Here is a 12880-nt window from a genome sequence, read left to right as displayed (position 1 = left end):
GGTCCAGATGAGTCATGTAACCTACCATGGTAACTTAGGGCCTTGGGTTTATCTCTGAACTCCATGCTTGTAAACATTTTCCGTTTTCTCCTCTATCACTTTCTTTCTTTCATTTATTTATTTATTTATTTTTGTTTCTTTCTTCCAAGTTTTGTTTTTCATTCTCTCTCCTATCACTTTTCCTCCTGAGACACAGAGCTCCCATTTCAGGCCATTTTCTGGGCACACTGAAGAAACCTAGATGTCCCAGCCACTCCCCACTCCTTTCTGCCATCTAAACCCTTTATGATGCCATGAACATGGCTCTTATACCACCATGTTCTCTCTCTTAGAGATTCTTGGCAGATGTCTTACTTTGAAGGAACATCATGGCAGAGAAATGTGAATAGCAGAAACTCCCTTATTTTTGGGACCAGAGAAGTTTTCAGTGAAATGTAGTGGCTGGAACTTGGGGTGAATAGGAGAACATTGGCAAAGAAAGAAACCAGGTCCCCCTAAAATGTGAACCAAAGTCAGAGAGCCTTGCAGGGCGTACACGAAACAAAGGTGGGGGGCTCTTAGATGCCTCTGTTTCTAGAACTCTCCTTGAGATCCAGGAGTTTGTCAAGGCCCACACTCTCCATTAGAAAGATGAATGGTAATGTCTTCCATGGACATGGCAACTTTAAATTCTGGATTCCACTTAAAATTGTTATAGCTTGAGATATAAACCTTCTCATAGTCAAACTTCACTCCACATTCAATGCCATCTACCTGTTCTGTGGCATGTACCCTTCACCTAGAGATGTTCTCTCCAAACTTCACCTAGAAGGGATGTTCCTGGCAAAATCAAACCATTGGCATTATTTCTTGTAAGAGCTTATTTCTATTATTATAACTTTTACACAACATAGAAGAAATACACACATTTAATAAATAGAAAATATTTATTATACAGCATCATCAAGATTATTTGACAAAAGGCAGTAACGAGCCAAAAGAAATACTTTTACAAGAAGCTCAACAACTGGAACAAGCACATATATTTGGGTAAAGAGTTTCTGCCCTTTTGGTATATGGTATGTGTGTGTATGTTTTCCTTTGTGAACAATTATGATATAAGAGCTAATACTCTATTGCATTTCAGAAAACTCATATTCCTGGTAATAGTAGGCATTTCCAGTAATAACATGTGTAGTGTTTAATGTGTTCACCAAATATCTCAGACCAAAACCTCAAAAAACTGACATCTTATATATTTGAATAGGAGACATTGTTTACTTTATCTATTTTTATTTTAAAAAAGGCAAAAGCACAAGTCCTGTAATGTCAAGGGTATATATTCGTGGCATTAAGACAAAAAACAATTTTCACTAATAGTCAATTCCATCCTTGCCCTTGTTAGTTTACCAGTTAGTAGAAATTGATCTAGTAAGCATGGAATCACTCATTTTTCTCATAAGCTTCACTGCGATAGGCGTGTGGAACTGGAGTTCACATTTCAGCCACAAGGTCTTTTCACCAAAAGTGTTTTAAAGTTACTTTTTAAAGACAAGGAGGTTCATTCTTGACATGGGACTGACTGAACTTGGCACTAGTATATGGTAAGACAGAATAGACATGAGCTGCATGCAAGCATTGGATTGATTTTGAATTTTAGACAAATAATGCAGTGGGTATTGAAAGTTTCTAAGATGGTTTTTGGCTGAGAAATCAGTGGCTTCAACATGAAGGAAGCACATTAAAAATATGACTGAACATAAGGCATCAACAAAGAAATTTAAGAGATAAGACTCATTCCACAAATAATAGTAGGAATCAAAATGGCAAGAAAAATCTCTTTTATTCAGGGTAAACAGAGAGGGTAAAAACGGAACACATGAATTACCATGGACATGGATATTACACTACAGTAAATACCAAAAACATGAAGAAAAATTTTGACGTGAAAACACAGGCATAAAAGTACACAGAAAGAAAAATTAAAAGGAGCCAAAAAGTGATGGATAGATAAATATTTGAGAAATTCTGACCAGACTTTGATGTTAGCATATACTTCATGCACATAAAGCACACATAGCTGTGGAAAAATGCTTAAAAAACTAAAGTAACCTGAAGTACTCTAAATATTGTCTTTTCAATCATACATTTTAATAATACTGTTTGCAAGTTTATAAAACGTACATTTTTATTGTTACCCAGTTTTTTTTTTGAACTTTTAATATAACAAATTTCAAGCCACTTTATTAATAACATATTCACATATCATAAAATATCTGAAAAATACGTTCTCTCTTAGATGAGGAATGACCATTTGAGCTGCATCTGAAAAACTCTGGACCACGTCACTCAAACCTTCAAAAAGCTTCTGTAGATATTGGTGACAATGATATGCAAAACATTATTTGAACGTACAAATAGCTATACCTGAAGGACAGTCTTCTGGTTGCAGTTTGACTGACATTACGTTGCACAAATTTTATAGTCACTGGTATACAAGGACATAGGAACACATTCACCCCTAGTTTAGTATTACAGGGACTTCAGTGATGATAGGAAAGAATCGTTTGCCATTGAAACTAGTAATAGTTGCTATAAGTACACCGTTAGGTTCAGAGATGGGTTTGTTTCTGCAGTACATACAGAGAAACAATGGCACCACATTGTACATACACTGCATCTGAGAAGTTCAACTGGTAAGTGTTGTTTGCTACAGTAAATGGAAGATAACAATTTTGTCACAGGGTTTGTTCTCTTTAACTGAAGGGCAACGGAAAGCCCCTTGGCACAAACACAAGTTAACCCACAAAAGTCCTTCTGCCACTCTCTGAACAATCTCTGGTTCTGGCCTTTTTCCAAAACCACCAATAAGGAGAATCATACATGGGGAGCTGATTGTGCTGACTGACTATTTTCAAAGCCTGCTTCGCAGTCCTCCCTCTCTTAGCACTCCTGAGGAAGCACTTGGTGGTGATTATCTTTGCTCTTATTCCACTTTTCCTAAATAGAGAGCAATCACAGAGCAGCAGGATGTTCGTGCACCTTTTTCTAAGTGTTACAACAAGGCTGGCACACGATTGGGTGGGTGGGTGAAGAGAAGTGGGAGAAGGCTCAAGAGAAATGAGTCACTGTCCCATCCCGTGTTCACTGGCTGGTTCCATGCCTGCACCCCCTTCACCCACCGGCTCTGGCTCCACCATGCTCAGTATGAATACATGAACACCATTCAAACAGCACCTCCACAGTTGTCTCTTTTCAAGCTTGGCCAGTGTGGGGGGGCATGTTATGTCTGTGCACAGTTGTGCAAAGAGAAGATTTTTGTTGCTGATTTTATTTTTTTGCCATAAAAGTTACATATCATATGGGATTGTGCTTTGTCAGAATTCCCTTTCTTCCCAGAGAAGGCTTTTGAATAATTCAAGAATCAGAACCCTTGCCTGGATTTTTTTTTTTTTTTTTTTGCTTTTGCTTGCTCAGTACAGCCGCCTTCTCTCTCTCCTTGCTTAAGGCAGCAGCAGCTTCTCTTCCCTTCCTTTCCTCTTGACTTTGCCCTCTCCTCTCCGTTCTTTTCCTCCAGCTTTTTGCGCATCTCTGGAGACCCAGGCTTCCTGACTTAGCTTGCTTTTCTATGTGGACACCTCCTCCCTACAGAGTGGAAGAGCTTTGCTTATAGTCCCTCAGAATGACAGAGGCGTAGGTCACGTTGGGAGGGGTGCAGAGCACCGACTCGGACACGGGGGAGCTGGGTACCGAGCTGCCCGAGGCCACCGAGTCTCGGAAAGGCGATGGGGGCGTCAGGGCAGGCGAGTCCTCTGGGGTCAGTTTGCTGGCCCCGGGCAGGTCCTCCTCTTCCTCTTCCAGCTCATCTTCCTCTGTGTTCCCCTCCCGCTCGTACACGTACTCCTGAAGGAGCTTAAACTGCTCGCTGTCGTCCTCGTCCTCTGCTAGGGGGGAGATGGGCTCTTCCCCGAAGGTGCTCAGCTGCAGTGGGAGCATTTGCAGGTGCTGTGGGGGTGGTGGGGGTGGGAACAGGGACCGCACCCCATTGCCCAGGCCGCCGGGGACAGCCAGCACCGCGTTAAAGTCAGGGATCCCGGTGCTGAAGCTGTTGACGACGCCCTGCAGCTGGTCCATCAGGGATTTCTGCTGTTGTGGTGGCTGCTGAAGTTGCTGCTGCTGCTGGAGGGGAGGGGGCAAGCCCTTGGGGATGACTGGGTCTGCCAGGAAGAGGGGCGTCTCCTCCGAGGTCAGGTGGGGCGGCAGAGGGGGGGTGGTCACCGCGGTCGGCAGGCGTCGGTGCACCACCATGGAAGGGCTGCGGGGAGGGCTAAAGCGAACCGGTTCGGCACCCTCCTCCTCCTCCACGTTGTAAAGGGTCTTGGTGCTGGTATCTGAAAAGGTCAGGCTCTTGCCGGAGCCTTGGTAACTTTTAGTGAGGGGCTTGATGACAGCCGTTTGGTTGCAGGCCATCTCACTGGTCTTCACGTGCACAGAGAGGCGCTGCCACATGTGCTGTCCTTTGGACACCTGTCTTCCACCTGGTTCAGACCATGACACAGACTTGCCATTAGAACTACGAATAAAATAGAGAGGGATTTATTTGCAGATGTATCATGCACACAGGATAAAATACATAGAAAATATATACAACCCCAGCCCAATACAGTTGGACTACCCCCTCTACTCTATACCTTCCATCCACACCCCATCCCCCAACACACCCCCCACCCCTTATTAAAAATCAAACACTGAAAGCTGGCCTAACCACGGCTTGCCTCTGCAGCCGCACACAGTGATTCTACCCCAAAGCCAAGACAGGAAATTTTGATTCCAAAAAGCATTGGGTAGAAAAGGCAATCTATTGTAGAAGCAGCTATTTTCAATCTAGAGCTAAGATTTCATGAAGTTATTATCCACACACACATTTTAAGGCAATGATAAAACTGTTCACTGCAAGTCTTTGAAAGATTTCAAAAGCGATGGAGAAAACAAACAGGCATCTTTGTTTATGTATGAGCCTCTACACATGGGTAACATAATGACTATAGCTACTGTCCCCTTTCTTCTTAGTCCCTGAGGCAAATTAAAACCCACATATAAAGCTACTCTCATTGTCCTGGTGGCATAGTAGTTAAGTAGTTAAGAGTTATGGCTGCTAACCCAAATGTTGGCAGTTCAAATCCACCAGGCACTCCTTGGAAACCCTATGGGACAGTTCTACTTTGTTCTATAGGGTTGTTATGAGTTGGAATTGACTCAATGGCAATAGGCTTGGGTTTTTTGGGGGGTATTGTCCTGTAGGGTTACAAAAATATATCTTCTCAGGTGCCCATTTTGATTTGCAAGTATTTCTCCATTACACAAGTGGCATGATCATACACGTTGCACCTATACAGAAGAGAATAAAGCAGATGACAGAAAAACCCAGACTTATGCTGTATTTTAGCATTTCATACTTTTTGATTTTCTTTTTATTTTAAAATGTTATTCCCGATACATACAATGAATCATCATTTACATAAAGACTCCAATAGACAGCAGCTAATTTGGGATTTTCACACTGGAAATATTTGACTAGATGTGTTTGAAAAAAGATAGAATGGAAAAGCACCACAAAATACAAATACCAATATCCTGACTTAGGGCTCCTGCACAGTTGGATATAAATAGGCACAAAATAAAGACTCAGGCAAAGCAGTGGTTAGTGAGACAAAGACCCCTCCCTGGACCTTTCCTCACTGGTGGAGAAAAATCTTAGGGCACTAAAAGCCCCCAGCCTTACTAATTGTCATCTTCAAAAGACTTCCCCCCCCCAAAAAAAACCCAATAAAATAGAATTTCTCTCTTAAGAAGAGCAAATGAGCTGTGCTGTGTGCACATACACATATTCTATTCTGTATATTATAATCACTGTGATCTTACTTTTGGACTCTTAGCTTATTTCCTGTATAACTTTTAGCAGATGGTGGTACCTTACCATAAAAAAAAAAAAAGCATACTATTAATAACAACAGCGCTGATACTTAAATCAGGAAGTATTTTTTTCTTCTTTTTTATTGGTTTTCTTTTTCTCTGCATCCATGAAAACAACAGAGAAAGTAGCACAATAATAACACATTTGTGACATTTAAAAGGAATAGAGTCAAATGAACATTTTTTACCCCCCTTAGCTGGAGGCATGAGATAGACTGTTCTGTATCATAATCTTTTGTTTGGAAAAATGTAGGAAATGATCAGTAGTTAACAGGATGGTTTATTTAATCATTTTGAAAATACAAGAATGAATACTTCCAAAATTTTGTGTGAGCTTCACGTCTATGATTAGGGTAATGTTTTGACATTTCACATTTTAAAATCCTGAAAAGTAAAGTGAGCTAAATAAGTACAGATTAGTATAGAAAGTCTGATACCAATTATAGAAAATTCTAAATGTAAAGGTCTCTAAGATAGGTATAATGGCTAATATTTTGGCCTCATTATTTGGGTAAAAAATAGTTGCTCAATATATCTGATAATCTACCTGTACTTTTAATTGTCCAAGAAAAATCTCATCTTAAAACTACTATATTGAAAGAAATGATAAATTTGTAAAATATATGCTTAATATACTTTCCGAGAATGTATGTGTACTTGTACATTGCTAAATTATTGACTTACCATCACCGATGTTAGGGTAGCCAACTCTCTTCCAAGTTGAACAAACTAAAGAATAGGAAGGTGTGGTCCCTGACAAGAACAGGCCATCAACTAACCAGCTAAAGGCAAGGCCAAAGACCACTTCTGAGTTGGAACTCCAGGTAAACTCATCCCCCACTTTCATTTTCTCATATTCCTCCATTCACTACTCTACTTACACTCTTTCCCTTTTTATGGATTCAATATGCCTTTTTCGATATCCTAGGCATTAGCGAGCTAAAATGGAATGGTATTGGTCACTTTGAATCAGATAATCATATGTTCTACTCTGCTGGGAATGACAGCCTGAAGAGGAATGTCGCTGCATTCATCATCAAAAAGAATATTTCGAGATCTATCCTGAAGTATGACGCTGTCAGTGATAGGATAATATCCATATACCTCCAAGAAAGACCAGTTAATATGACTGTTATTCAAATTTGCACACCAACCACTAATGCCAAAGATGCAAAAATAGAAGATTTTTACCAATTTCTGCAGTCTGAAATTGATTGAACATGCAATCAGGATGCATTGATAATTACTGGAGATTGGAACGTGAAAGTTGAAAACAAAGAAGGATCAGTAGCTGGAAAATACAGCCTTGGTGATAGAAATGATACTGGAGATCTCATTGTAGAATTTTGTAAGACCCATGATTTTTCATTACAAATACCTTTCTTCAATACTGTAAACGGTAAGTACACAAGTGGACCTCATCAATGGAAAACATAGGAATCAAATTGACTACATCTGTGGAAAGAGATGATGGAAAAGCTCAATATCATCAGAACAAGGCCAGGGGCCTACTGTGGAACAGACTATGAATTGCTCATGTGCAAGTTCAAGTTGAAGCTGAAGAAAACTAGAATAAGTCCACCAGAGACAAAGTACAACCTTGAATGTGTCCCACTTGAATTTAGAGACCGCCTACAGAATAGATTTGACACACTGAACACTAATAACCCTTCAGTTATTATTATTATAACCAGATGAGTTGTGTAATGACATTAAGGACATCATACATGAAGAAAGCAAGAGGTCATTAAAAAGACTGGAAAGAAAGAAAAAGCCAAAATGAATGTTAGAGGAGACTCTGAAACTTGCTCTTGAATGTCAACCTGCTAAAGCAAAAAGGAAGAAATGATGAAGCAAACGAGCTGAACAGAGGATTTCAAAGGGTGGCTTGAGAAGACAAAGCAAACTATAATGACATGTACAAAGACTGGGAGTTAGAAAACCAAAAGGGAAGAACATGCTCAGCATTTTTCAAGCTGAAAGAAGTGAAGAAAAAATTCAAGTGTCGAATTGCAATAGTGAAGGATTCTATGGGTAAAATAATGAAAGATGCAGGAAACATCAAAAGAAGATGGAAGGAATACACAGAGTGACTGTAACAAAAAGAATGGTTGATGTTCAATCATTTCAGGAGGAAGCATACAATCAAGAGCTGATAACTGATGGTACTGAAGGAAGAATTCCAAGCTGCACTAAAGACTCTGGCAAAAAACAAGGCTCCAGGAATTGACAGAACACCAATTGAGATGTTTCAACAAACAGATTCAGCACGGGAAGTGCTCACTCGTTTATGCCAAGAAATTTGAAAGACAGCTACCTGGCCAACCAACTGGAAGAGATCTATATTCATGCACATTCCAAAGAAAACTGATCCAACCTCATGTAAAAATTATCAAACAATATCATTAATATCACATGCAAGTAAAATTTTGCTGAAGATCACTCAAAAGCGGTTGCAGCAGTACATCGACAGGGAACAGCCAGAAAGTCACACTGGATTCAGAAGACATGGAATGAAGGATATCATTGCTGATGTCAGATGGATCCTGGCTGAAAGCAAAGAATACCAGAAAGATGTTTACTTGTATTTTATTGACTATGCAAAGACATTTGACTATGTGAATCATAACAAATTATGGATTACATTGAGAAGAATGGAAATTTCAGAACATTTAATTGTGCTCATGAGGAACTGGTACATAGATCGAGAGGCAGTCATTCAAACAGAACAAGGAGGGTACTGCATGATTTAAAGTTAGGAAATATGTATATCACGGTTGTGTCCATTCACCATACTTATTCAATCTGTATGCTGAGAAAATAGTCCATGAAGCTGGACTGTATGAAGAAGAAAGGGGGATTAAGATTGGATGAAGACTCAATAACAACCTGCAATATGCAGATGGTACTACCTTGTTTGCTGAAAGTAAAGAGGACTTGAAGCACTTACTGATGAAGGTCAAAGACCACAGTCTTCAGTATGGATTACGCCTCAACATAAAGAAAACAAAAGTCCTCACAACTGGACCAAGAAGCAACATTATGACAAATGGAGAATAGACTGAAGTTGTCAAGGATTTCATTTCACTTGGATCCACAATCAACACCCATAGAAGCAGCAGTCAAGAAACTAAAAGACACATTGCATTGGGCAAATCTGCTGCAAAAGACCTCTTTAAAATGCTGAAAAGCAAAGATGTCACTTTGAGGACTAAGATGCACCTGACCCAAGCCACACATGGTGTTTTCAATCACTTCATATGCATGTGAAAGCTGGGCAATGATTAAGGAAGACTGAAGGAGTGATACATTTGAATTATGGTGTGGGCGAAGAATATTGAATATAGCATTGACTGCCAAAAGAAAGAACAAATCTGTCTTGGAAGAAGTATTGCCAGAATGCTCCTTTGAAGCATGAATGGGGAGACTGCAGACTACATCTCACATATTTTAGACATGTTATTGGGAGGAACCAGTCCCTGGAGAAGGACATCATGCTTGGTAAAGTAGAGGGTGAACAAAAAAGAAGAAGACCCTTAAGGAGATGGGTTGACAGAGTGGCTGCAACAATGGGTTCAAGCATAACAAAGATCATGAGGATGGTGCAGGACTGGGCAGTGTTTCATTATGTTGTACATAGGGGTCACTATGAGTTGGAACTGACTTGATGGCACCTAACAACAACATGTCTTTTCCAGAAAATATAAATCTCTTATTTGCTGCTTTTCCCAGATGTTGAGTAGATTCCAACTCATGGTGACCCCATATACATCAGAGTAGGATTTACTGTATAGGAATTTCAGTGGATGATTTCTTGGAAGTAGATCACCAGGCCTTTCTTCTGAGGTGCCTTTGTTGGACTTGAACCACTAACTTTTGTTTAGCTTTGAGCACATTAACTGTACCACCCAGGGACCCCTATTTGCCCTTTACCTTTCTTAAATCTGTCTTACTATACCATCCCCCCATGTGTCTGTCAGCTTGTCATACTCTGGGGGCTTGCGTGTTGCTGTGATGCTGGAAGCTATGCCACCGGTATTCAGATACCAGCAGGGTCACCCATGGAGGACAGGTTTCAGCTGAGCTTCCAGACTAAAACAGACTAGGAAGAAGGACCTGGCAGTCTACTTCTGAAAAGCATTAGCCAGTGAAAACCTTATGAATAGCAGCAGAACACTGTCTGATATAGTGCTGGCAGATGAGCCCCTCAGGTTGGAAGGCACTCAAAAGATGACTGGGGAAGAGCTGCCTCCTCAAAGTAGAGTCAACCTTAATGACATGGATAGAGTAAAGCTTTCGGGACCTTCATTTGCTGATGTGGCACAACTCAAAATGAGAAGAAAAAGCTGCAAACATCCATTAATAATCAGAGCCTGGAATGTACAAAGTATGAATCTAGAAAAATTCGAAATCATCAAAAATGAAATGGACTGCATAAACATCACTATCCTAGGCATCAGTGAGCTGAAATGAACTGGTATTGGCCATTTTGAATTGGACAATCATATAGTCTGCTATGCTGGGAATGACAACTCGAAGAGGAATGGTGTTGCATTCATCGTCAAAAACAATGTTTCAAGATCTATTCTGAAGTACAGTGCTGTCAGTGATAGGATATCTATATGTCTACAAGGAAGACGAGTTAATACGACTATTCAAATTTACGCACCAACCACTAGGGCCAAAGATGAAGAAATAGAAGATTTTTATCAGCTGCTATAGTACGAAATTGATCAAACATGCAATCAAGATGCATTGATAATTACTGGCGATTGGAATGAGAAAGTTGGAAACAAAGAAGAAGGATCAATAGTTGGAAAATATGGCCTTGATGATAGAAACAATGCTGGAGATCGAATGACAGAATTTTGCAAGACCAATGACATCTTCATTGCCAATACCTTCTTTCACCAACATAAATGGCGACTATACACATGGACCTCGCCAGATGGAACACACAGAAATCAAATTGACTACATCTGTGAAAAGAGATGACGGAAAAGCTCAATATCATCAGTCAGGACAAGGCCAGGGGCCAACTGTGGAACAGACCATCAATTGCTCATATGTAAGTTCAAGTTGAAACTGAAGAAAATCAGAGCAAGCCCACGAGAGCCAAAATACGACCTTGAATATATCCCACCTGAATTTAGAGACTATCTGAAGGATAGATTGACACATTGAACACTAGTGACCGAAGACCAGACAAGTTGTGGAATGACATCAAGGATAACATACATGAAGAAAGCAAGAGGTCATTGAAAAGACAGGAAAGAAAAAAAGACCAAGATGGATGTCAGAGGAGACTCCAAAAATTGCTCTCGAACATTGAGTAGCTAAAGCAAAAGGAAGAATTGATGAAGTAAAAGAACTGAAAAGAAGATTTCAAAGGGTGGCTCAAGAAAACAAAGTAAAGCATTATAATGACATGTGCAAAGAGCTGGAGATGGAAAACCAAAAGGGAAGAACACGCTCCGTGTTTCTCAAGCTGAAAGAACTGAAGAAAAAATTCAAGCCTTGAGTTGTAATAGTGAAGGATTCTATGGGGAAAATATTAAACAACACAGGAAGCATCAAAAGAAGATGGAAGGAATCAGAGTCATTATACCAAAAAGAATTAGTCAATGTTCATCCATTTCTAGAGGTGGCATATGATCAGGAACCAATGGTACTGAAGGAAGAAATCTAAGCTGCTCTGAAGGCATTGGCGAAAAACAAGGCTCCAGGAATTGATGGAAAGTCAACTGAGATGATTCAGCAAACAGATGCAGCACTGGAGGTGCTCACCTGTCCAGCTCCCTGGCCAACTGACTGGAAGAGATCCATATTTATGCCTATTCCCAAGAAATATGATACAACTGAATGTGGAAATTATAGGGCAATATCACTAAAATCACATGCAAGCAAAATTCTGCTGAAGATCATTCAAAAATGGCTGTAGTAGTATATTGACAGGGAACTGCCAGAAATTCAGGCTGGTTTCTGAAGAGGACATAGAACCAGGGATATCATTGCTGATGTCAGATGGATCCTGGCTGAAAGCAGAGAATACCAGAAGGATGTTTACCTGTGTTTTATTGACTATGCAGAGGCATTCAATTGTGTGGATCATAACAAATTATGGATAACATTGTGAAGAATGGGAATTTCAGAACACTTAATTGTGCCCATGAGGAAACTTTACATAGATCGAGAGGAGTTGTTCAGATAGAACAAGGGGATACTGATTGCTTTAAAGTCAGGAAAGGTGTGTGTCGGTTTTATTCTTTCACCATACCTATTCAATCTGTATGCTGAACAAATAATACAAGAAGCTGGACTATATGAAGAAGAATGGGGCATAAGGGTTGGAGGAAGACTCATTAACAACCTGTGTTGTTCAGATGACACATGCTTGCTGAAAGTGAAGAGGACTTGAAGCACTTACTAATGAAGATTAAAGGCCACAGCCTTCAATATGGATTGCACCTCAACACAAAGAAGACAAAAATCCTCACAAGAGCAAAGATGTCACCTTGAAGACTAAGGTGCACCTGACCCAGGCCATGGTATTTTCAGTCACATCATATGCATGTGAAAGCTGGACAATGAATAAGGAAGACCAAACAAGAATTGATGCCTTTGAATTGCGGTGTTGGAGAAGAATACTGAATGTACCATGGACTGCCAAGAGCATGAACAAATCTGTCTTAGAAGAATTACAACCAGAATGCTCCTTAGAAGCAAGGATGGTAAGATTGCACCTTACATACTTTGGACATGTTGTCCAGAGGGATCAGTCCCTGGAGAAGGACATCATTCCTGGCAAAGTACAGGGTCAGTGGAAAAGAGGAAGACTGTTCAACGAGGTGGATCGACACAGTGGCAGCAACAATGAGCTCAAGCATGACAATGACTGTAAGGGTGATGCAGGACCAGGCAGTGTTTT

The 12880-nt window shown here is 40.3% G+C and overlaps 1 protein-coding gene across 2 annotated transcripts in view; it reads right to left on the bottom strand.

Moving 5' to 3' along the window:
* Positions 1–908: 908 nt before the first annotated feature.
* Positions 909–12880, bottom strand: part of LOC100658721 (metabotropic glutamate receptor 1) — a 169278-nt gene continuing 157306 nt past the window's right edge. For both annotated transcript variants that reach the window (XM_064291884.1, XM_064291887.1), the window contains one exon: positions 909–4552. In XM_064291884.1, the coding sequence (XP_064147954.1) occupies positions 3625–4552 (928 nt within the window). In that variant the 3' untranslated portion in view covers positions 909–3624. The remainder of the gene's footprint in view (positions 4553–12880) is intronic.

The sequence above is a fragment of the Loxodonta africana genome, chromosome 1 (genome assembly GCF_030014295.1).
Source record: "Loxodonta africana isolate mLoxAfr1 chromosome 1, mLoxAfr1.hap2, whole genome shotgun sequence".
In the NCBI taxonomy this organism is placed as follows: domain Eukaryota; kingdom Metazoa; phylum Chordata; class Mammalia; order Proboscidea; family Elephantidae; genus Loxodonta; species Loxodonta africana.
Note: the sequence above shows the minus strand (reverse complement) of the source record. Positions and strands in the feature narration are given on the sequence as shown.